Source organism: Centrocercus urophasianus, unplaced genomic scaffold (assembly GCF_019232065.1).
Source record: "Centrocercus urophasianus isolate 14NV4802_14NV808 unplaced genomic scaffold, USGS_Curo_1.0 seq_12, whole genome shotgun sequence".
NCBI classification, from domain to species: domain Eukaryota; kingdom Metazoa; phylum Chordata; class Aves; order Galliformes; family Phasianidae; genus Centrocercus; species Centrocercus urophasianus.
The window spans coordinates 39,718,355-39,743,932 of record NW_024884364.1 but is presented as its reverse complement, the minus strand read 5'-3'; the positions used below and the strand labels follow the sequence as shown (position 1 = coordinate 39,743,932).

Here is a 25,578-nt window from a genome sequence, read left to right as displayed (position 1 = left end):
ATTGTGTAGCATGCTCTAGTAGAATGTTCTGGTACCACTATGTGCTGATATGCATTCTAACTATGTTTTAAAAGTCTGATAATTGACTAAGTATAGTGCACAAGCATGTGTTATCTAATAAACAAAAACTTGTAATCTAGAAAGTTTCTGGCTAAATTTACTAGCAGCATATCTAAGAGGTATGTAACCAACTATTCGCTTATATTTATCTTGGATTCCATGTGTGTAATACAATACATACCTGAAGATGTATCAAATTTAAAACTGTATCTGGCTTCTAAAAATATCTCAAAAGATATTTGATTTTTACAAGTCATTTACAGCATTTATATGAACAAGTTGTAACATACTCTCATTTTGTTTAAATAAAAGGAGAAAATTTTCTTTGCAATCTCTAGCTACTTGTGATATAATGGTCATGGATTACATACATAAAGGTAATGGCAAATAATTAAATGAAATAGGAGACCCCCGATCAAAAGTAAAAGCAAAACTACCAAATAAATAAAATCCTTTTCTTTTTTGTTTTGAGAATGAGAAAAATATGTTAGTTGATAAAATTTTCAGTATTTTTTTCTTTTAAAATTTTACTTAACTGAACTGTATTTTGAGATATTTAATGTACGTAAAGTTCGTAACTACTTCTTGTCTGGCTTTCCCTTCTTCGAGCAGCATTATCAACAGTGGTTTGAGTGTAAGAACATAGTCACTGAATTGTTATGTTATCTTTAAACAGGAATGCAAGTCAAAGACATGGAGATCAAGTATTGGGTTTATAAAGGACACTCTTGTCATTCGGGAAGTTAGAGAGGATGACATTGGAAATTACACTTGTGAGGTAAAATATGGCATCTTTGTTGTCAGAAGAACTACGGAATTAACAGTTACAGGTAATCACAGGCTCTTACTTCATCTTATATGTAGAAAAAAATGTATAATTTTGTGATTAAACAAACCTAAGCATTCTGTGATTCTGTAATTTGAGTTGTGTGTATTTGAATCATTCTACCTACATAAGCCACTCTTGTTCAAAACTTTGCTGAGTGTGTGAATGGCTGATACATCAAAGTTGTCCTGAACACAGTAGTATGTGCAAAGTGATTAAATCTGAGTTTTGATCTACTGCAAAAGCTTCTGAATAGGTCATGTTTTTGAGTGGGAAATGTGGATAAGGATAACCAAAAAATAAGATCATTAAAGTCATCATACTTTTCCTTGTGGTTAAAAGCCTTAGCACATAAGAATCTCTGTAGCTCCAACCCAACTACAGCAGCTCTGATTGCCTTGGGGCATGACATGAGCTGTAGGTGTAAACCAATATCCCAGAAAGATCTGTGCAGCAAGGTAGTATAAATGTGGGTGTAGCATTTTTTCACTGGTGTTCTTTCCCAGCTTTCTGTGATTTATAATTCAAGGACTTCCTGATCTCAGTTGTCAATTAACTTATTTTCCATTAGTCCAGTTATTTTTTTAATTATTTATTCTCAGATTTAAAATTATTATGAGGTATCAAGTTCCAGTAATTATGTAACATAAATAAATTGTATGAACTCACAAGCAGCAACTGAATGAGATACATTTAATATTATCTCCATTTAAGACTACCTTACCAATATGTAAAATCCTTCATAGCTGAAAACAATGTATGTATCATAGTAGTAATGTGCACTACAGAATTATATGAAGATAGAAGCTACAGAATTATATGAAGAACATTAGCTTTTACATTCCTTACTACACCACAAACTTCATTTTTTCAAACAGAGAAAGAGTATGTGTATTTTTAAGTAAGGTAGAGAATTAACTTCTAGAATTATGGGATAGTATTGGAACACAGGAAAACATCACAGTCGATACAGCATAGTGAAGTTCTATAGAATCTTCCCTGAAAAAAGGGCAGAAAATGTATATGCCTGGGAAACTGGATGTGAAATAAATTTGTGTGGTTCACAAAGGTGCTTGCAGATATAAGCACTTGCTTGAAGTATCAAAAAAAAAAAAAAAAAAAACCAGGAAACAAATCTTAGAGAAGGATTTTATGGGCTATTGTTGACTATTTAAATAGTTAAACTAGTAATCACAGTTATGATATGTAATAATTTCTTTGTATGGTAAAAAGTTTGCTTTTGTGGTGAAAAGTTTGCTCTTTGTTTTGATGTATCCCATTTACTCTACAATATCAGAAATTAAAGTGAATTATGGTTTGCAGTTTTCTTCCATTAGATCAGTCTGGAAATCATATTGCTTATGTTGTTTTGAGAGAATTCTGGTGATCAATCATGTTTATTTAAGTTCAGTATCCAGGATCTCTTCATAATTTTTCCATTGTATGGAATTGATTTATTTCGTCAGTACAGACAGGCAATTACTGCTCAGTGATTAAGCTCATGGTAAACATCCATATCCATATAGAGTCCTCAAGAATTTGATTTACACCAGAATGAGGTTGTCAATTACTTCTGCAATATATGATGTGTAGACTAAAAGAGTACATATTTTTTCAGTCTTCAAGTTAACCTTCTGTCTCTGCAGTTGGTGCTCCACTGCCCAGCAGTATTTCAAGCAGACTTAAGTCTGAGAAAATGGAGGAAAAAAAAGCATTACAACTAGATGTTGCTATCTGTAATAATAGTTTCAAAAAAATAATTCAGCCCTTGTGGTGTAGGTAGGAGTTCAGTGATTAATGTTTAACTAGATAGAGACAGAAAGAGACTTGGCTGATTTTGATGTGTTAAAAATAAGTGAATGCATAATGAGAGAATTATATAGTTTCCATCGTGCAAATCCTGGCAAATTTGAAGACAACCTCCACAGAAGTAAACTACTCAAATAGCATTGTAGTTCTTCATACCATTTTTATAATATTATGGGATGAACTGTATAGTAGTTTTCCTCTGTAGTACAGATTTAGTAAAATTTAGTAAGTAACTTTATAGAAGAGATTCAGGTCTTACATGCTTGCCTTATGCTTTGTCTCTGTGCTGAAATACAATTTGAATTGCACTGGAAATACGTTGGGGAGTATACAGTGTAAGTGGATTTTAAAATTTATTAAAGAAAGAAGAAAACTTGTTAATGGCAGCAATGTTGCACTAACATTTATAAATAATACACAGTATCTTCAAACATTGCATACCTGTTCCTTACCAAAAGTATACACTTCAATTCCATTCCAAAATATGATTTCTTCTTATCATATGCATCTTTCAGATTTTTTTTTTGTTATTATTCTTTTTTGGTTTTTTGTTTGCTTGCTTTAGGATAAATCTTTTTTCTTTGCTTTTCGTTCTTTTGAAAATCAGAATCTCATATTGAAAATACATGATCATCTGTATGATTTAAATTAATTTTCTTATTATGCTATTACCTGATTTAGAAAATATCTAGTTTAAAAAATACAAACTATGCACTGATTATTCTAAATTGAAAGAACCAGCATAATTGGTGGTTCTTGGATTATGGCTATGTAATTACATATTTTAAAAAATCCTAAATGCACTAAAACATTTGTTGATATCTATACCTGCAGACTGCCCAACATTGCCCAAAAGAAAAATTTTTTTCTTTTATATGTGGATTTTTAATTAAAGCATACCTGACATTCTTAATTATGGGACAGGATCACATTTTAACAGCATGATATCAGTATTAATTTAGACACACTGAACATCATAGGTAAAAATAATTTCCAACAGTGATTAATTTTCATTAAACGCTATGTCTAATAATACTGGATTATTTTTTTTTATTATTTTTTGTTGTTGTTGTTGTTACTTATACTGCTAAAACCTTCACAAGGACAAATTTTTGGTACATTTTCATTCAGGTGGAATGACGTCTGGTCTTTGTTTAAGAGTGTATGTGTCCTCATTGCAATATCACATGGTGATACTCTTCTGGATGAATATGATAAAGCATTCTGACCCCATCAGCCTTACTTATTCAATTCATCCATAACTTTTTTGGTTATAAATATTTGAAGTTTTTTTTTTTTTTCATTCTGTTAGAAATTAGAAGTTCTTATACCCTGTAGAAGGAATCAGAGCTAATCATTAGGTTCCTGTCCAGAGAAACCACTTACTGTGTTTGCTCATTGGTTGCTCTTCTTCAACATATCTCCTTCTGGAATGAGCACAGATTTAGATTTAGAGGTTAGAGCATCTTCAAAATCTAATAACACTAAATTTAGTATGAGTTGATATGATCATTTTTTTATTATTTAAATTCTGCCTATTTGGTTTAAATATTTCTGTAACAACCTTGCAATTGCTAGTTAATTCTTTCCCATTTGCTATCTGTAACTTTCTTCTCTAGACTTTTAGACAAAGGAGTGCTATCTGTCTGCTTCACAGGATTTCTTAATGTTTGGGATTCGTTGCACAAGCTTTGCCTTTTTTGCTTTCTGACAGAATTATTCTTAGCATAGTAGAAAATCTTAAATGATGATAAATGTTTATTGCAAAATGCTTGTATTGATTGTTTCCAGTGCTGTTGCACTTTCTCCTTCAAAACATTCAGATACAGAAAAGGTGCTGTAATAAGCCTTTCCTTCTTTATTTTTAGCTGGTGCTAAGTGCAAAGAGCTAATAGGGTTGTTTTCCAAGCATTTAGAGCTTGAGAACAGACTCTGCTGGTTTTCTGCAGTTAATGATAGGGAAGAACTATTTTGGATGCACCGAGCCCCTCTTTGCTAGAGCTGATCCTAATAATTATCAGAGCTGATGTTCATTACTTTTGTTCATCATAAATTTAATTCAACTCTAGAAGATATTCAGGGTGAAATTCTATTTATCAGTATTATTCTGTGCAAAGACTATATAAAATATAAAGCAAACAACAGATCCATTATGAAAGCATCATGTTTGAAATACTGACCATGCATTTTTATAATACATAAAGTCCTGTTGGGCTTAACAAATTGGGTGGGTTAGGTGTCGGGTTTTTTAATTAGAAATGAGTGATCTACTTTTATAGTGGAATCATTTTTGTGTGGCTGAAAACAAGGTTCTAAATTAATCACCTGGGTGCATTTGAGTAATAACAATCAGAATATTTGATTAAAACATTCTCCGTAAACATTCATTGAAGTTATTGATTGTAAATGGGTTTAGTGGGTATTTCAAAACCATCCTTAACTAACAACAGCAACAAGGAAAGCTATATGGCTAAAGCTAATTCATGCATAATACACCTTCTATAGCATTTTTCATTGTAGCTTTATTTTTCAACTTTTTATAAAAATAAAAAATTCCTTCAGGATATGGCTAGGATTGCTAGCTCTCCTTATACAAGTTTATTTTAATGTGTATTTCCCTTACAATAACCCAGGACTTCTTTTCTGCCTGGTAGGGTATCTTCAGAAGAAAAGATCAACCTCTTGTGGCTTTTTTATTTATTTTTGATGGTATAGCTATAGGTCAGTAGCTATAAAATTCTAATATGTAGTAGAAATCTTTGTCTTTACCACATTAAAGTAAGATTCAGCCTTAAGATGCTCATTTTAACCGTCCTTGTTCTTGTGCATCATGATCCTACATTTATCTCATAGTGTTAATGAATGGAAAACATATCTAAGCTTTGTAATATTTGCTTAGACAGTTGCTACGACACTATTTAATTGATGCTGCAGTCATGACTTCTGTTCCATTACTGTCATGTACACCCTACTGAAATCAGTGAAAGTTGAGAGGAGTTTTTAGCATGCATTCATTGATAAATTCTTCTTCTTTGACGATGAAAACAAATAATTAATTAAAATTAGCTACTATTTAACAAGTATAGTGTGTTCCTGTGTATACAATTGCTACAATGATGCCATTTCTGCTTGTTTCTGTTGGTTATGTCATTATTAGAAACCTGGTGACTTTTTAATAATTTATATTGAATTACTTTGTTTCAGATGTTTGGATTTTTTGTGGCTTTGTAAGGTTCAAAACTAATATACAAAAATAATAACTCAAAAAAACCCTGTTTTTAAATTAGTTGAGAATAATTTGGTGAAATGCCATTTCTTGGTGTGAGGGAAGTTTGTGTGAGTCAGTTTCCTCTTCATCATTAGTCATATCAGAATATTGAAATACAAGCATTTTAAGCAGATGTTGTTACCATGGTGTTGCTTCCCATTGTTTCAGTTTGGTATGATGCAGTTGTTAGATGAACTTCATTATACAAAGAAAAGGAAACCATAGAAGAAAAAAATGCAACAAAACGTTAATTGTTGGCAAGTCCTAAAAACATAAAAGTCCTATAAACCCTTAGCTCATTAAGATTTTACAGAAATTAAATAAATCCATTCTTAAGACACCCAAGATACTTGTTAAATAACCTTTAAAATGGTAGTTAAATTACATTCAGTGTTAATGTTTCACATTATTGCTATGAAATCAGAAGATTTCATTTTACTTTTACGTTACCCTCGAGTATGTTAAATCCAGCAATATTGTCCTAACCTAGCATTTATCATTTCCATAGCATTTCTTGAAAGCTTTAGATAATTTATGCGTACAGTAGAGTCTTCTAGCATGATATTTTAATAAATTATAATACAATGAGTAGAAGTATGATAATGTAAGGAACTGGAACTCCATCCTTAAAAACAGTCTATACATGTCCTTAAAAAAAGTCTGTACACCAGATGAATATTCAGCTTTGAAATAATGGATGACATTAAAATATAGTATATTAAATTTATAATACAATTAACTGGCTCTTTTTGGCATATGAGATTTTGTTTAAGTTCATTCTTTACATGTTTCAGAGTTTTAATATACTGACTCTAAAATAGAGTTCAGCATTTTGTTTCCAACTGAAACTATTATTCACCATGATTTACCCAGATGTAAACTGGCTGATCCTTTTCTTATTGGAATCAGTATGGCTAATACACCTATTGGCTTACTAGAAAGTGAAGGTCTAAAATAAACTTAAAGCAGTCAGAAGAATAAAATTATACCCTAGGGAACTGTACCTGAATTCTTTACAAATGAGTGATATATGAAAAGGAATGGGAATGAATAAATCAAAATAATTTTTGACATAACATAATTTAACTTACAGTGTTTCACTTATCTGTGTGAGAGCTTAATAGAGGAAAACAATTTTCCCATATTTTCTGTGAATAGTTGATAATACACAGTAATTGTTTGTATATGAGAAAGAAACTGGAACCAGAAAGGACATTTTTTCATTTATTTAAGTAAGTTTTTCTTTTCACTTTGGATTATTATATTCACATCCAGAACTGCATTAATTTAAAAATATGAACTGTAAGTTCACAAAAACAATTCTGAAGAGTGATATAAATCACTGGGTTTACTACGTTGTTTTTTTTTTTTAATATAAAGTGGATACATGAAAAGTAGAATGCCTGTGAGTTTTCTCTCTTTCTAAATCATTCTCTCTCTCTTCACTGCATCCTTCCCATGTTAAACAGGATGCAAATTCTCCAGACACACAGAGAACAAGAATCATTCCCCTTCCTAAATAACTCCTTTATGGATTCAACAGTTCCACAGTGTAATTTTATTCAAGTAGTGAGAGGTTTATTTATGGTGAGTGCATATCTGTTGAGTTTTTTCTCCAGGTAAGATTCCTCTCACCTAGCTTTCATATTTATAGCTATCTATGTATGAGCTGATGGCTCTTTACAGCGCTTGTAAGGCATGACTTGTCTCCTCCTAATGTCAATGTGTAAAATATCATTTGAGTTATACAAATTCCTGCTTTTGTCTTGTGACTATCAAAGGAGCTTTGGGTGACAAACACAAATGTAGAATTATAATACAGATGTGAATTCTACTTTACAATTTTAGAGTTGTTATATTCATAACCTTTGGAAAAGGCAAGCTGGCTTTACATTGTATTCTGTTGTAATCAAACAACTCCAAAAATTAATGATAGCTTTTTGAAGAAGACAATAATAAATCTAAATATATCTAAAAAAATCTAAATATAGTACAAGTTTTATCTGTTTTTAGACTGAGGTGTACAGCTGAAAAAAGAGCTTCTGGTTATACAAGCCTGCCTTCAGACCTCGGGGGCTTAATGTACCAGCTGGTCTAGTAAAATATATTGCTTCTACCTTGTTTTTTCTAAGCCATTGTGTCTACAGCAGCATTATTATTACTGTTTTTCATGGTATTTAGGTTTTCTTGGAATGGAATCACAACACGAATTTCTTCAAGCATTGTGCAAAATATATATACTCCTTTTTTTATTTAAATATCACTGATTTGATTTGTTTCGGCATCTAGAATATACTGTGCTTCATAGGTAATATGGAGTATGCCCTTTTCCATTCTGTTTTTATTTTAAAGTGATGCTTGTTTTCCCAAAACCACTGAAAACTTTCCTTTCATATTTTATTATTCTGAACAGAACTCGAATTAAGCATCATGTAATATGAATCCTCCCTGAAAACCAAGTTTTTCATTTGGGAGCTGCAGTAAAGAGAATAAATGTTTTATTAACAAGTAGGCAAGAGACACTGCTTCAGTGTAAATAATGGTACATTTATTTTAAACTACTATGTTTGTTCACTGCTTAACTGCATTTTCTAACAGCACATTATTTATTTATTTATTAATTTATTATATCTACCTGCATTAGTGCCTGTGTGTATGAATCCTGGGTGTATGTATCCAGGGAGGTGGTTGAGTCACCATCCCTGGATGTGTTTAAAATCCATTTGGATGTTGTGCTCAGGGATGTGGTTTAGCAGAGGGTTGTTAGTTAGGGTAGTATGGTTAGGTCATGGTTGGACTCAGTGATCTTTAAGGTCTTTTCCAACCTGAGTGATTCTATGATTCTATGAAACACTTGAGGAGGGAAAAGACTCTCATTTTATTGTTGCACACTTCTGCCAGGAGCCTCTGGCTTCTGGTCTATTTCAGACACCACATGACAGGCACTCACCTCCTGCTTCCTGTGCAGCCCTGGGTTCCGTACTGTAGCCCAAGCACTAGCAGTCCTGGAGCATCCCATAGAGAACTTCTCCTAACACCTCCCCAGACCTTTCACAACTAGAGATTTAAATGACCCAAATAGGCCTCTCTCACTTTGCCAAATGAGCCCTTTGAAAGCACAGGCTGGCTCTTTGGTGATGCTCTCAATGGGTGGTGGCAGTAGGAAGCTCCCACCAATGGGGGCTGTACCAACTGCTGCTTCTGTGGGGCCAAAGGGAGCCCTCGCCCACCAGGGGCATTATCTCCATGAGGTACCAAAGCCTTGCTGAAATTCTGTTTTGATTTTTCAGATTTCTTTTTTCCTTCAAAACAATCCCATTAGGCTTTCAGAATTTTTGAGCTGATATTCAGAATTCAAAAATTCGTTCACGTATAACTTTGTGAAGGGCAGATAATGCATTGGGATAAGATAATTTAAATAGAAGTAGGCTTATTCATAGAATGGCGTGGGTTGAAAAGGACCACAATGATCATCTAGTTTCAACCCCCCGCTTTGTGCAGGGTCGCCAACCACCACACCAGGCTGCCCAGGGGCACATCCAGCCTGGCCTTGAAAGCCTCCAGGGATGGGACATCCACAACTGACTTGGGCAACCTGTTTCAGTGTGTCACCACCCTCTGAGTAAAACTTCCTCCTCATATCTAACCTAAGCCTCCCTTGCTCAGTTTAAAACCATCCCCCCTTATCCTATTGGCATTCTTTTGTGTTGTTTACATGTAGTTTCTTTCATTTTGTTTTCTGTTTTTTGTTGTTCGTTTTTTTAAATTCATTGATTTTTTTGCTATATCTGGATTTTTATGAGCAAATTCAGTTTTCTGAAGAGCTAACTCTACACATTCAGAAAAAAGAAAAATCAGTCTAGGTGAACCATTTTTCTTTTTTTTTTTTTTTAGAGCCAACAATACTTAGACTTTACTTTTTCGGTAATGATAGGTTCTCAGGATGAATGAAATGGTAGAAGCAGAGTTCAGGGAACAACTGACACTTCCAAAATATGGATAATGTCAGTTTTATCGGAAATTATGTGATCATAACAATAATAGCATTTGGCTTTCCCAAATGTTTTGCACAGATAAGAAACTGTATTCTTGAAAGAAAAGTCTCATGCAGCTACTATTCCGACAAAAACAGGCTCAAGAGACTGAAGGAGAAAAACATTTGGAAGAGCTTTTCTGACTTACGAAAAGTCAAGGACATTTCACAAAGTGTTTGTGTGTTCTCTGTACTGCCTAACTCTACTAATATATTATAAATGCTAGTTGGCAGATTATATCTCATATCTTCAAATGCCTAATTCTGTACTGTTCTGCTCTAGGTGCTTTCTTGTCTGTGTGGCTCATGAGTACCCTCATGATCTGTCAGAGCCGATATAAAATGCACATAGAGCTGTGGGAATTATGATTTAGAAACTCTGTTTAGGAAGACAAACAGATACCATGGGTTGAACAGGAAGCATAAACTACTGTAAATTTCTTTACGCTGGAGCTAACGCAAGTTGGAGAAAATATATTTTTACATACAAATTGAGGGTACTGCTATTACTTCATAATTTCATGACATTTAAAAGAAGTTATCATGCCTGTTATTTTCGCTTTTTTTTTTTTTCCTTCTTCCTATTTTCCTTATCTATCTTTTCAAAACTCAAACTTAGCTGTGGAAAAAGTTACTCAATTCAGCAAAAATAAACAAATCAAAGTGATATAAATGGTACTTTTAAGCTTCTAGACCTAATTAAAAGACTTTCGTGACTTGAAAATATTCTTTGAATACAGTATTCTTTTAAAAAAAAAAAATGCCAGCTGACCCAGTTTCCTTATTAAACAGAGCACTTCATGGTATCAAAGGACAGAAAACTTGCATTAACTTGATTAAAAAGACTATCCAAAGTCTACAACAGTGATTAGTCTTGGGATTCTAAGAGGATTTCGTGAGCAGAAAGGAGACATTTTTAATAAGTAAATGGTTATAGATGTGCAGAAGTTGCTTATAGTCCTTCTCTTTTACATTATGGAAGTATAAATTGAAGGAGTGGGGTAATGCAGTCATTGCTCAAGAAATAAAATGCAGTGGGTTCAATTCCTTTCATAATTCTTGCTGTGGCAGTTGATAACATCTAGTTAAATTAACTTAAATACTGATAAGCCTCTAAGAATATGGTGTATAATCAACAAATATACAGAGTGGTTAGGCTGATATGTACAGATCATATAAATAGAAAGATTATCACAATGGAAAGGAATAATCAAAAATAAATTAAAATGCTCACTCATAACCTGGGCGCAAAGGAAAAATCTAAAAGGAACAATCTCCAAAAAGAGATACTTCTACAGTGACAGTCAGCCCTTAAATGGGGTCTAGGAAAGGTGCAGCCAGGCTCCACCCCTTCCAGTCACACAGCTGAGTTGCCTTCACCTGTGCTCCCCTGGTGACTCAGTGCTTGCCTCAGGTGATCATTCAGAGGTTCAGGCCATGATTCAATAGTTCCCATACATATGGATTGTTTATTCATTGTGTAAAAGGGTATTTATTCTGTCAGACGCTGTTCAGCATTTTTTACAGGATAGAATAGAAAAAAACGTATCCTGCAATTTCTGACATTAAAACAAAAGATAGGATGCTATTGGAATAAGTGTGCCATAGAATCAGTATATCAAGGTGGGCTTATGTTCTTATTGTCTATATTTTATCTTAGTCCATATAGGACTTCAGAAAGAAAAATTAAAAAATAATCGTTCAGTCATTCACACTGCACTCATGAGCTATCATGTTAAAATACTTGACAGGAATTGATACATGTGTTCATCTAAGTTACTAGGCACTTGATTTTTTTTTTTACATATTCAAGTATAAACAATGATCATGTGACTTTTAAAGTCCGTTTTACATGCCAAGTTTTCATGCCTATTGTAATGCACAAACTCTTTTCCCTAAATAAGATGCTAGTTTTGCTGCAGGAAAACTGTGAATCTAAAATGACAGTCAGTGAACAGTGTATTTCTTTGAGACAAACATCTTTATTTCTACTATGTAACAGTAGCTTAGAAAGATTTTAATGGTACATAATTGAGTCACAGAATCACAGAATGGTTTGGGTTGGAAGGGAGATCAAAACCGATGCTGCCCCAACCTCTGCCATGGGCAGGGCTGCCCCCCACCAGCTCAGGCTGCCCAGGGCCCCATCCAACCTGACCTGGAGTGCCTCCAGGGATGGGCGCCACAGCTTCTTTGGCAGCTATGCCAGTGCCTCACTCCTCTCTAAATGAAAAGTTTCCTCCTAATAATTAGATCTTCCATCTTTTAGTTTAAAACCATTTACCCTTATCCTAATATTATCAGATCATGATTGTTTAAATATATATATATATATATATATATATATATATATTTTTTTCCCCATAAAGAAGTAGATTCTGTACCAATTTTCACTTATCTATTGATACCAAAGACTGTGGTGATCAAAAGGCAGGAACACATTTATGCAAATATTGATAAGTCTGCTACCATGAATGTTTACTATAATAGCAGCTTCTAAAATCGACTCAAGCAGTCCATGGTACAATGGAGTTCTTCAGAAGTGAAATAATGATTGACATTCAATTAAAAAATCTATATAAGTGAAATGAGTATGCTACAATTATCAGAGATATGCATTAATGCACTCAGATGGTGAAAAATGTATCCTATCTAAATCTCACTGAAATGATGCTTCCATTTTTGCTTACTGCCCTAAGTTTGTATGTTAAATAATATTGTGATCTAAGTATGTAAGTAATTTCAGAGCTGTGATTATTCTTTTAGAGATTAAAGTCATGTTTAGTGTGGCTCTATTAAACAAAGAGCTTGTCATAGCCTGTAATCCCTTCATCTTCCCACTCCTACACAGAAAAAAAAAGTCCAGCAGTTATCAAGGCAAAATGAGAAGCATTTTTTATTTTCATTAGTAGAGGTAAGGTAGTATTTTTGCAACTACGGATAACATTTTTTAAAAATAATCTTAACTGGCCTTTGAACTTGATTGCATGTGTCTGGTACTTCTGCAAGGCATTGTTATAGGGGTTAGACAGCAAGGTTCAGAACATGTAAACGTGACAATGAAGCAACTCAACAATTAGACAAGCAGTAAAATTTTTATAATCTTTTTTCATACTTCATCTTTAAGAAAGTTAATGCTTACATTATAAATGAGGCTTTATAACATTGCTTGTTAATGTATTGCTTGCCTTCAAGGACATTTATTTTTCTCTGAGAAAGCAGGAAAAATTAACTAAAATTATTTAGGTTGTCTAGTTCATGAGCCAATTCTGCATTGTCAGTGAAATATGAACAGAGCAAATGAAAAAAATATTATAATAATAAAGAGCTTTGTGTGAAAGTGATGTATCCTATGTTAGAGATGGCAGATACTGAGCAAATGAGGCTTACAAAATCTTGGCAATACCTCTAGTGATTAATTATTAGGATCTATTTCATTAAAGATCCCACTACTTTGTCAGTAAGTAGAATATTTTCCTGAGTGACATAACACAGTTACTTACACAATGGTTCCATCAAAGGACAACACTGTGAAAGATATTTCTTTTGAAATGAGAATCAGTGAGGAAAGTATAATATGAAGAAAAAAAATTACAGACTTAGATTTCAACATCTTGGTCCTGTTTCAAAGGTCATTTTTTCTAGCCCCAAGGTAGCACTGAGGGCAGAGATGGAGGTATTTTTTATGCCTTTGCAACACCAGAAAGCAGAAGGGCAGTTTGACTAACCTTTTCAGTGTCATGTGAGAAGAAGAAGATGTAATTCTAGAAATGGTCTGGGGGTCATTGAGGAGCTTTCTGTGAAGGATGATATAAAGGAAGGAACTTAAGTCTCCATTAGTATTCATGCAACACCTACTGAGTAAATTAAGTTGTAATAAACTAGCCCACAGCTCTTCATATCTTTCTTCTTGTATGCCTGCAGCAGTTAAGATAAAAATGATATTAATTCAAAATGCTTTATTTCTCTGAAATAGTTTGCTTAACTTTAAAAAATGTTATAGCTCTAAACCATTCAAGGTGATGCCATGTTCTGAGGATGTCCATGTGCTGTTTGGAACATAATAAATTTATGCACCTAGCTGGATTCACAGAGTCTGAAGTCATGTGCTGAAGAATTTTCTTTCCCTCAGAATCTGACCAGAAAAAATGAGTAACTGGAAAAACAAGTGCACAGAGAAATGTTGCTGGTCTGTATCTGTAACAAGAAAAGTTGGAAAAGCTTTCAGAAAAAAAAAAAAAAAAAAAAATCTACATTTTGCTGTGAAGTTAATGGTTAGCCCAACACTGTCACATCCAGCCTGTCTTGATAAAACCCTACAAGTGACGTGAAAATCTTGCTTGAAACAATCTACTCTTGTCTGCCAACGCCATTATTTGAAGTTTACTTGTTATATCAACAGTGTAAGTTTTAACAGTCATTCACAACTGTGTATGGTGCTGTTTTCACTGTCAGTCTAACACGTTGCCTGATCTAAAAGCACTGGCATCTTTAGATAGAGAAAGAATTACCAAGTGGGTCCTACTGGAAAACATTTCAGACAGTTTGTCTCTGAGGAGTAGGCCTGTGAGCAGCCTGAGAATCTGCAGCGAGAAAAATGGGATGCTGCACAGGAATACTACAATTGAACTTTTTGGAAGGTTCCCTGTCTGTCCCAGCTCAGCATTCTGTTTTCTAGTAGCATTGATTAGATAGGAACAGCTGAAATACAAGGCTGCCATGAATTCAAAGGCAATTGCTTTAGATTTGGGCAAAACACTAGCAGCAGAGTACAGATATTCCCCTTAATTTTGGGGATAAACAAGACAGGGCAACACTGGCAGTTGCCCTGTTTGTTTGTTCAAAGTAAAACTGTCTTTCTGAGTGCTAATATTTAAATCTGCCCTATAAGCAGCAGTTAAAAAAACAAACAAGCAAACATAAAAATTGAGTAAAGGAGTTGACTGTTTCATCAATTTAGGAAATTAAATATGTTATCATCAACAGTTATTTCATAATAACTGTCTAATATTTAATTTTAATCCTACAAAATTACTTTGTGAAGTAACAGCTCACAGAACCTCCAGAGAATACCCAGTGAAGTTTAGAATCCTTAATACAGAAATTATGAATTTCAAGTATAAATAAGAAAGGCTGGTCATCCCTTCAGGATATTATTAAGAGTTAGTTTACTAACTTGAACCTACTGTCAGCTTCTGAAATGTGTGGCTGTAAAATACAGTTGAAGAAATTTCTTGCATTGACACTGGGGAATCCTGCAACTATTTTCTTTCATTCTGAGTGATTGATAAGCTTTAATCTACACAAAATTTTAATACATATCTGAATTAGGCATTCAAAAGTTACTTTTCCTGAGATGCGGACAAACTAACGAAAAATGCTTAGAAAACAGCCCATTTAATTTCAAACGAAGTAATTTATCCTAAATAGTTAAGGGTCACCATACTGTGAACTAAAGTACCTTATGTATCTTCAAAACTGAAAAGCAGAGAAGTTTTCTCCACCCCTCCTTGGCTATGTTATAAATGACTAATGTACATTTGGGACCCTTTGTAGTAGTGAGGCTGTTATCTCAGCCACCAAAGCTATTCAACTCTCATTTTCTTTGCTGAAATTAGCAGTGAGGGTGCCAATTAGTGCTGGCTGCAGCGGGTTTTTTTGTTATTGCTGTTTTCTTTGTTTGGTTGGTTTGGTTTGGTTTTTTGTGATATGGGGTTCTCAGACAGCAATCAGAATGAGACAGGTTGCTTAATTTAGAAACAAAAAAATAGCATCTTTTTGTCACTGTCCTGTATCTGTTGCAGATAACTAGGAAATGAAAAGTGCTTTCTTTTGCTCATGAAAGGTTTCATCCTTCTTGTAACTTTTGAGTGTTTGAATTCATTAACAGTGAAACTAAAGAAAAAAAGAAAAAAAAAAGCTCCAAACCATAAATTGACCAGTCTAACCTAGAAAGCTCCTGCCTGTTGCTACTGTTGTAATGCAGTATATGTTTAGAACATTTTTAATTTGTTGGTGAAAGATTGACAGACACTTGCATAGATTGGGACATATGCAAATGCAAGGAAGTAAGAAGAGATAACATGGTTTGTAGAATCGCTGAAACATTGTTTTCCAAATAAGCATTTCCAAAAAAAAAAGTACATTACCACTGAAACTTCAAGGAAGTTTATTAAAGTAGTACTGATAGTTGCCTATAGAGGGGGAAAAAAAGGAAATGAGTCTTAGAATATAATATTACTTGTACACACAAAAAGATTGCATTTGTGCTGACAACATAGTACAAAGTAGGATGGTACTGAAGATTATTTGACAGGTGTTTCTTAATACTATTTCACAGTAGCTGAGAAGTAATGGTTCTTAGTAAGCGATGAAAGTCAGTGGGGCATTTGATCTACAAAAATGAATTGAACGTATTGTCTCTCAGATAATCATATATCAGTAGCGCTTTTTATGAAGGAAAAATCAGTTTTAGGTAGTAGGACAATGGTCTGGCAAACAGAACCTCACGAGTGTGACAAATGGGTGGCTGCTTCCATGCAAACATTCAAATTAATTACTACATTATAGTATACTTAAAACCGCAGGATCTCTCTCAGGGCACTAGTTGTGATTTTAGATAAGGTTTAGCTATAAGAGAGAAAAAAAATACAACAGTATTTATGTAGTCTATGCTGATACACTACAGTTGTCAAGTTTTGTTTCATGTTTTCAATCCTGTATCATAAAAAGCTAGCCAGTTAGTAGTCCTTCACAGCTTTTCTGGCCACTCATGATTTTATGATAGCTCCCTCTCATAACTACTAGTCCCAGATTATCTGCACATCAGAGCATCATATCATACATCAGAGCATTACTTCTTAAGTTGAAGAGAACGATAAGATCGTATGTTTGTAAAAAATTACTCAGGTATAAAAATTTTAAGCAATTATTTTTGGAATAAGGTCAAACGTTATTTGAGATTTTATATTTCTTCCATAGCTTGTGACTTCTTTTCTTTTCTAGATGTTTATGTTGCCTTCATCCTTATTATAATTTCCTTTGTTTATTTTTAACTATAGTAATTGTGCTTCTGATGTGTTTCTTAATTTAAAGTTTCGTGTAGATCAAAATAATTGATCCAGAAAATTTAAAACTTTTTTTTAAAACTTGTTTTTTCTTCTTATCCTGAAAGATTCCTCTATCTCATTTAGGATAAAGTAAAATAAGCGTATACATAGTACATGAGACTATAAATGCCTAGTCTTTCTAGTCAAATATCTTGACAGGTCAATTTTACTGCTCAAAGATTAAGACTCTTGAAGGCATGTCAGTTTAAAGCTGGTATTTATGATTAGTACAAGCAATTTAGAGGAAATTTAGTATATTTTAATAAGTATTATCAGTGACTTTATATTCTAATGTATGTTGTTGAAAATAAAGAACAAAGTGTTAATTTCTCTCTTACCTCAGTTTAGGGAGACTGTATTTAATTTACATGAATGCATTTAGTGAAATTGTATACAAGCAGAAATCATCAGTCATTTTCAGATGACTAAAACTCATACACTCAAAGAGCAAACTCATGGCTGAAATTTAGGTGTTCTCAAGCTTTTGACATTTTGACATATTTTGACGTTTCCCTTCTTTGTACCTTTGTTTTCCTTTACAAAAAGGACACAACTACTTTTCCTCATCTTGTCAAGAAGTGTATCTTTTTAGATTGTTGTTTAAAAAAAAAAAAAAAAGTGTTTTTGAGATCTCTATTGCATTCTGCAATATAAATACTAAATGACAATGTTCCCTATCTCATACTGGATTTAAGATAAAATGACTTTCTTGGAAAGCATCATTGTCTCACCTAATACTACTTCTTTCTTTCCCTCCTTGCTTCCTTGTTGCCAACCCAGAAGAAGGACAGCCAAGTAAACAGGAATTTTCTCAAAGGAAATGATTCAGATTAATGAATGTCCAAATCTGCAAAAAATCTGAGTTATTGATGCTGTACTTGGGAAAGGATTTCAAAGTAATCAGTATCAAATAAGAAAAATAAATGGAAGAGCAGGAGTAGTTTTGGAGTTGAACAGCATTTTCTGGTATGAAATACAAGAAAACAGGACTTGAGAGATATTTTTTATTCTGCTCAATGTACAATATATTTCACTTTAAGTTCCAATATTACAAATTCCATGCTCTCATTAATTAATCAAATTGAATTATGAAATTAAAATTTAAGTTGAAGTTCAATGAGTTATGAGGTATTTCCATTATGTTAGTACTATTTAAATGCATATTAAATATTTTCTCTAGTAATTGATTTATAATTATGATAATAGTTTACATACTTGCTAATTTATTATGACAAATAATAAAAATAAATACCAGGTGACTGAAAATATCATTAAATTTGCAGTACTAAATACATTGTATATGATTTTTTGAGAAGTAAAAAGTGAGTCCGATAGAGTTTGTACCAGAAATACTATATATGCATCCAATGTAATACTTGCTTAATAACTTTATTTATAGTGGCATTTTTAGATGGAAGTTGTGACCATTTTTGAAGCTGTGTTAGAACTGTCTGAAGAAAAAGGTGGTCTTATTTAAACAGAGAAGCGTAACTTCATTTCTGTTCTTACAGAGGGCATGCAGTCTCCAGTAAGCATCTGTAATTGTTACAATAACTCAATAAATACTAGGAACAGCTCCCACATTGTCATGAACACAGCAGAGCTGAAATCTACCCAGAGCACTCTGCCATATTTTTAACTGAGTCTATGGCATCCTGAAACGTTTCATATATTCTTGAGTCATCCTTGTTGAATTTGCCATGTAAAATATTTTTTGCTTTAATCAAGTAATTTTATACAATTGCTACAGATGTATTTTGCAGCAAAATTCCCGATGCTTAAGAATAACGCCTAGACGAAGAGTTTACAAACTCATCATCTATTCCTCCTGCCCTTTATTATTATTATTTTTTTTTAATTTATTGTCCTGCTTTTATTTTCATCTTTCCTACTTAATCTCCTCACAGTGAGGCTGTTCAGTCTGCAGCATTTCTTTGTTAGGCAGATGATTGGAAATGTCTGAAATCCTTCACTGGGGCTGTCTTTTCTTGCACTTTGTCATACCAATAATGATGTTAGGAAGAACATGCAATGGACACTGTTACTATAGTTCTACAACTCTTCATCTTACCATAAATACATTACCATATATTCACATGGGGCATCACATAGCCTAGTCCCTTCTGTATTTCCCAAAGAAAATCCTGTCTCCTGGCATGGAAAGAAAGGCTTCCCATATTTCATTTAATTAAATATTTATTTCCTTATGGGCACTATACAGTTTTATTATATTTACCTTTGCCAGTGTTTTTTGAATAACCATGATGAAAAGACAGGAAGCTGTTGGAGAGGGTCCAGAGGAGGGCCACGAAGATGGATCAGGGTACTGGTGCACCTCCCCTATGAGGACAGGCTGAAGGAGCTGGGCTTGTTCAGCCTGGAGAAAAGAAGGCTGCGGGGTGACTTCATTGCAGCCTTGTATACCTAAAGGGAGCCTACAAACAGGAGGGGAATCAACTCTTTGAAAGGGTGAATAACTGCAGGACAAGAGGAAATGGTTTTAAGTTGAGAGAGGGGAGATTTAGGTTGGATGTTGGGGGAAATTCTTTATAGAGAGAGTGGTGAGGTGCTGGAACAGGCTGCCCAGAGAGGTTGTGGATGCCCCATCCCTGGAGGTGTTCAAGGCCAGATTGGATGGGGCCCTGGGCAGCCTGGTCTAGCATTAAATGGGGAGGTTGGTGGCCCTGCATGTGGCAGGGGGGTTGGGAATTCATGATCCTTGAGGTTTCTTCCAACCCTGGCCATTCTGTGATTCTGTGAAAAGGAGATATGGCTGAGACATGATTCTGTGTACATTGTTCTTACATACTTCAGAACACATCAGTATTTCTACCTTATAAAAACCATTTCTATCCCTTTACCTTTATCATTACTCCCCAAATCTGTTTTTGTAGAAACACTGAAACATCTGAGACTAAAGGCAAAACAAATACTGGGACTTAGTACAGAAAACTATACAGGTACTTTTTTGATTTTATGTTTTTCCTGGTAAATGCAATATCTTGACACATGAATAAACCCTCAGGTATCATCTAATGAATATATTTTGTGATGACAATCCTATTCATTTTTCATTAAAAATATTCTTCTATTGCAGCAAAAAAATGGAAGAAAATTCATAAAACTGTCACAGTATATTATTTATTGAGACCAAATAGCATAGAAGTCCTTTCCTTTATGAAGACGTTTTACATGGAAAAACAGAGAAGTTTGAATAACTTATTATACATATATTGATATATATAAAATCATCAGTACCAACAGTATTTTTTCATTAAAGAGTGAAACAAAGTTACAAAATTCAGAACAGAATGAGTTATGATGCGTATTAAAAATTGAAATGTACAGAACTGTTATATACAGAATGTTTTTATGCTGTAGCAAAATATTCTGATGTTTTTATTGACATTGCAAAGGAATTTCATTATTATAGGCCTATTGCTGCTGTTTCCGGACTGTAACATTGAGTTGCAGACAGTTCTCAGTTGACTCTACAGGATCAACCTTGTTTCTTATTCTTAGAAAATAAAACCAGTGTTAGGCTTGCTAATACAAGGGGTTCATGAACTTACTGAAGTGCGTCAAGGGAAGCACCTTTTCCAGCACCTGTCATACAGAGAGAGGCTTTAGAGAGCTGGAAGTGCTCAAATGGGAAGAGAGAAGGCTTAAGGGGATTATGTCCCTGTGTATAATTTCCTGATGGTGGAAGACCATTAGAGGTAAACTTTTCTCAGTGGTGCCCAATGTCAGGAGAAGAGGCAATGAACATAAACTGAAACTGAAATCCCATGTATATCTCTAATCATTTATACAAGTACATTTTTGTTTGTTTGTTTGTTTTTATGGAGATATTCATACACTGGAGCATATTGTTGGAGCTTCCATCCTTGGAGATATAAGAAAAAACCCTGGACATGGCTCTGAGCAACCAGGCCTCCCTAGCTTGGACCACAACATCTGCAGATGTGCATTCCTATCTTGATTGTTCTGTGAATCTTTGAACATCTTTTAGTGAAAGAAAAAAGAGACAAAATGAATAGCTGTGGGTAAAGAGTGCCAGTTCAAGAATCCTGCTGTGTTGTGCTTCTTTGTACATGTTTTTTGTAAAAATTGATTTAATGAATTTTTGCGGCATCAGGTGAAGTGAAAGTATGCATAAATGGAGGTAGAAAAGTACATGACTTTATATCTGAACCTATCTTCGCTTGTTTAGTTCACAACTACTCTATAGTCATAAAGTAGTCATACAAAGGTAAAATAAAACCTGAATTTCTTAACAAACAATAAATGGCTTACAGCTGCATTCTAAAAATATCAGATTAAAATTGGATCCAAATATAACAACGCATTGAACTTTGGTGATACCAGTAGGAAAAAGAGAAGGTTATGTGAGAGACAGCGTTTTGTAGCTGGACTGAAATTATCCATCAGCTGGAATGTTTAGTAGCTGAAGCACATTTTAATTGTGACAGCTATCATTTAGCCAGACAATGCACAAAAAGGAAGTACGGGGCTGACAAAAAATGAGAAAGAGATGAGGTTTTATCAAGGCCCGATGGAAGCTGATGATTTCTTTTGTACTGCAGCATCTCTGTGATGGGCTTTATTGGCCAGGCTTTTATGGGTTTATCACTGAACTTCATTGGCCAGGCTTTTACAGGTCTATCACTAAGCTCCTGAGTAAATAACTACTGAGATGAAGGCCAGCATTCAGAATAGCCATGCTGAGCATTTGCTCTTTGCAGTCAGCTTTCAGACTGACTGTGCTGCTCGGTGGCTCCTCTGCTCTGGACAGATTCCAGTATGCGTAATTGCAATCTGCTGAATGTAATTATCCCCTGTGCTTTCAATTTGCTGTAATATTCACTTCTGGCTTTGTGCAATTCTATGAACTGTTATTAATTATTTCATTTTATTCCAGAAAATGCTATGTTTTAGTAGAGAAGGAAATGATTTTTTACCTTCTTCTTCCCTTTCCCTCTTCTATCTCTCTGGATGTACATTTGTGCACACTTATTAAAGCAGTTGGCTGCTTTTATTACAAACTATTTGCTAAATAAAAACTGAAATATTGCTTATCATATATTTATGATACATAGTTTAATCCTTTTCAGATTCATTGCTGTTCTGCGCATTTCAAAGAGATTTAGAGTGGCAAGTAGAATAGTTAATACCTTTCCTCTCTGGCAATGTTTCAAGTACATTCCATGATTTGAGAGGCATGCCTTAACTGCGTCACAGTTACAGCAGCAGAATTTCTCAATTTTGAGTTGATGAAACTGATATTTTAATGAATCTAGCCTTAACAGTACTGCAGGTATCTAGAACATCTGTGTACCAAAACAGGTGTCAGACAAAATGCATTTTTCATTCATTCATTAAATCATAATAGCAGATGATAAAACATATAAATCAACCACTGGGATGAATGTAGAGAAGGTTAGAGGGGAAAAATACTCTGTATCTTCAAGCCAGTTCAAACTGCATACTTCTGATGAAGATTAGTTGAGAAAAAAGTTGAAAATGTAGTTTGAGCCTGAATATATGTTCTGAAATTTGCCTGGGTGCTTTCTCCCATGTTTTGGCTTGAGTTTCTCCATTAGAGTTCACAATAGAGTCCTTAAATGAAGAATACTGATTTCACTGGAAAAAAACAGCAGTACTTATTAAGATCCATAGTGACATTTTAACTTTTTTGTTATTTGTCAGAAATAACTGACTCTGATTGATACTGTAAACTTCACTTAGTTTTCTTTGCTTACCATGTTTCAGATCCCCAAAGTTACTGAGAAGCCTAACTTCACCAACAGTCTATAATTACTGAGACATTTGCTTAAATTGAGTTGAGTATTAGAAGTCTGTTTCATTCTAGGATGAAATAACTGGTTATTTAAGAAATAAACTTCTAAGCTGTTATTTTGTTTTAAAAGAAAAACAGCTGAGGACACCAGGAATCCTTGGTGTTTCATCCAGACCTTTGCAGTTCTTCTGTAAGCATCTTTAATCTGAACAAAAATGTGAAAATATGTGCATTGATTTTAATATCAATTCTTAAGAATTAAGATTAAAGTTAAACTTTTTAACATTGCTTTATTTCAGCAAGATTTATAAATGTTCTCCACTTTCATGTGAAGCATAAGTATGCAAGAGGGCTTTATTCCATTTATCACGCTAAAAAGAAAATGCCTGAAACAGATTTTGTGCTATCAACCAGACTGAAGGGATTGCTTGATTTGAAGGAAGTTGCTCATTGCAATGTCCTAGTCATGTCAGTGAGAAAAAATTGTTACACCTGATCTTCAAATGTGATAAAAATACACGAGAGCTGTTCTGAAAGTAATGCCTCCTATTTGATTATGTTAGCTCAAGAAGTCAGGGGTGGATGGTGGTGCTCTTTGTATCTGTTGTAATTTCCATGGAAATTAATAGGAGTCACCAATTTCAGAATGACCTACATGTATATGCTAGTATGGTGTTCAAGTGAAGAAAATACTAACAAATGTTTAATTTGAACACAAAAGACAGTTACTCTCATTCTCTTTTCTACTTCTAAGTACTCACATGCTATTCTCTTGTGATGGTCTCCCCCTTGCTTCTCCTTAATCCTGGCCTTTATGTGCAAGGCCTTGCTTAGGACTGATTACACTGTTCTGCTGAATGCTAACACTATGACTCAATGACTTACATCCCATAAACAGTAAGCAGCCTGAGAGCCCCTTGAGCTCTAATTCTCATAACAAGGCTGCATGTAATCTCCCCAATTCCTTCTAAATATTGTGAAACTTGAGTGACTGTAGTCATGGCGTGGATTATGGTAGAGTCATTATTAGAAATGACTTATTGCAATATTCACCTCTTAAAAGAAGAAAAGCATTGGAGAAACCTTCAGTGGAATGCGGTGAATATGCAAGAAGCAACATTAGTCTTGCAAACCTTAGACTGTTAGCTGCACCAGGGGAGTCTGATCCTCTGGCCTGGAACTGTTAAGCTGCAGGGAAGTCACTGAGTCATCAGATTTTCTATTTTCTGTTGTACAAATTGCAGCAAAGATAGATATGACTACAGTCACTCAAGCTCCACTTTATAGTAATAAAAATATATGTATATAAACGGCTTAAAGAGTTAAGGAATCTGAGGGAAGATTTCATCACAGATAAATCAGGAGAACACTACTGACTTTCAGGACCAGTCAATGGACTGAGCCTCTCTTATCCCCTCATAGGGACACCTATTAGTTAAGATTCACACGCTCAGTTATACTGAGCATTTCTCCCAGAATCTTAGAAATCAACAGAATTGTTCTACAGTTTAATGCATTTGCAGTTAGTCACATATTCTTCACAATATTGATACTAATATGTGTTCTGTAGATAGTGTATTTATCAACAGCTATTCAAAAGAATCTGTAATCTATTTATCCTATAAAGATCATTATTCTATAAGCTAGTCCTGGGAGTTCTCAGTGTGCACAGCCAAACTCCTTCAGGGTGGTTATATGAGTCCATTTGAACATGGTTAGGTGAAGGTGCTGTCGGCCGTGGGTTAATCCATAATCCTAGGAGATTGCATTGGGCGTGACCAGTTTCCCTAAGATTAGTGATACAAGTCCATTCTAATGTGACTGATTAAAAAAAAAAAAAAGCCAACAAAGCAACAAAACCCTTCTTGTGGCATGTAATGCAAGTAATAGCATCCTATATTGCACAGGTAAAGCGTATAACACTAACAAACTAATGACCTTTATGCACGTTGCTGATGACATTTAGTGTCAGATTGTTTTCACTTACTCTGGTTAATGGGTAATTCAGATAGATCACAGAGGAAATGTCATGCTTTGACTGTAGTTTGGAGGTTTGCTGTCTGATTGGGTCTCTCTGTCACTTTATCAAATTTTTGAGTACATGACTACTTATGACAAGTATTCAGAAAGCTCATTAACACTCAAATACTGTTGATACATATTTTAGAAACTCCCATTCTACCACTCAGCATCTGTGTATGAATTAGCATATGGAGATATGGGTAATTGTTTTAATGAAAATTTCACCTCTTGAACCACATTTCTCTGAGTTCATTGTGAACGTAATTAAGTCTGCCATAGTCCTCTCCCTGTGAACCTGCAGATAAGGCTCAGGAAAAAAATATATATTTCTTCTGCTTTAATCCTCCTGCTTAAAGATAACAGGGAGGCAGTGATGAATTTAATACCACTAATGTTTTCTGGACTAGGCTCCTCCATATATTGAAATATCATATAATGTCTTTTTTTTTTTTTTTTTTAAGAAACACTTGGGTTTTTTTATATAAAGATGGAGTATATCTTTTAAACAAACACATTATACTGGACCCAAAATACATGGATAAACATATCCCACTTTATTCAGTTCCACTCAGGCAGGAAATCTGACATAAACTACATTTGACCTTTCATTAATAACGATATTAAGGAATGTGTATTCTCTTGCTATAGCCT

General features: G+C 34.2%; 1 protein-coding gene across 1 annotated transcript in view; it reads left to right on the top strand.

Annotated features, from left to right (window-relative positions):
• Nucleotides 1–25,578, top strand: part of IL1RAPL1 (interleukin 1 receptor accessory protein like 1) — a 584,229-nt gene that overhangs the window by 317,821 nt on the left and 240,830 nt on the right. Inside the window, exon 4 of the mRNA XM_042810633.1 lies at nt 737–890. Within this exon, the coding sequence (XP_042666567.1) occupies nt 737–890 (154 nt within the window). The remainder of the gene's footprint in view (nt 1–736; nt 891–25,578) is intronic.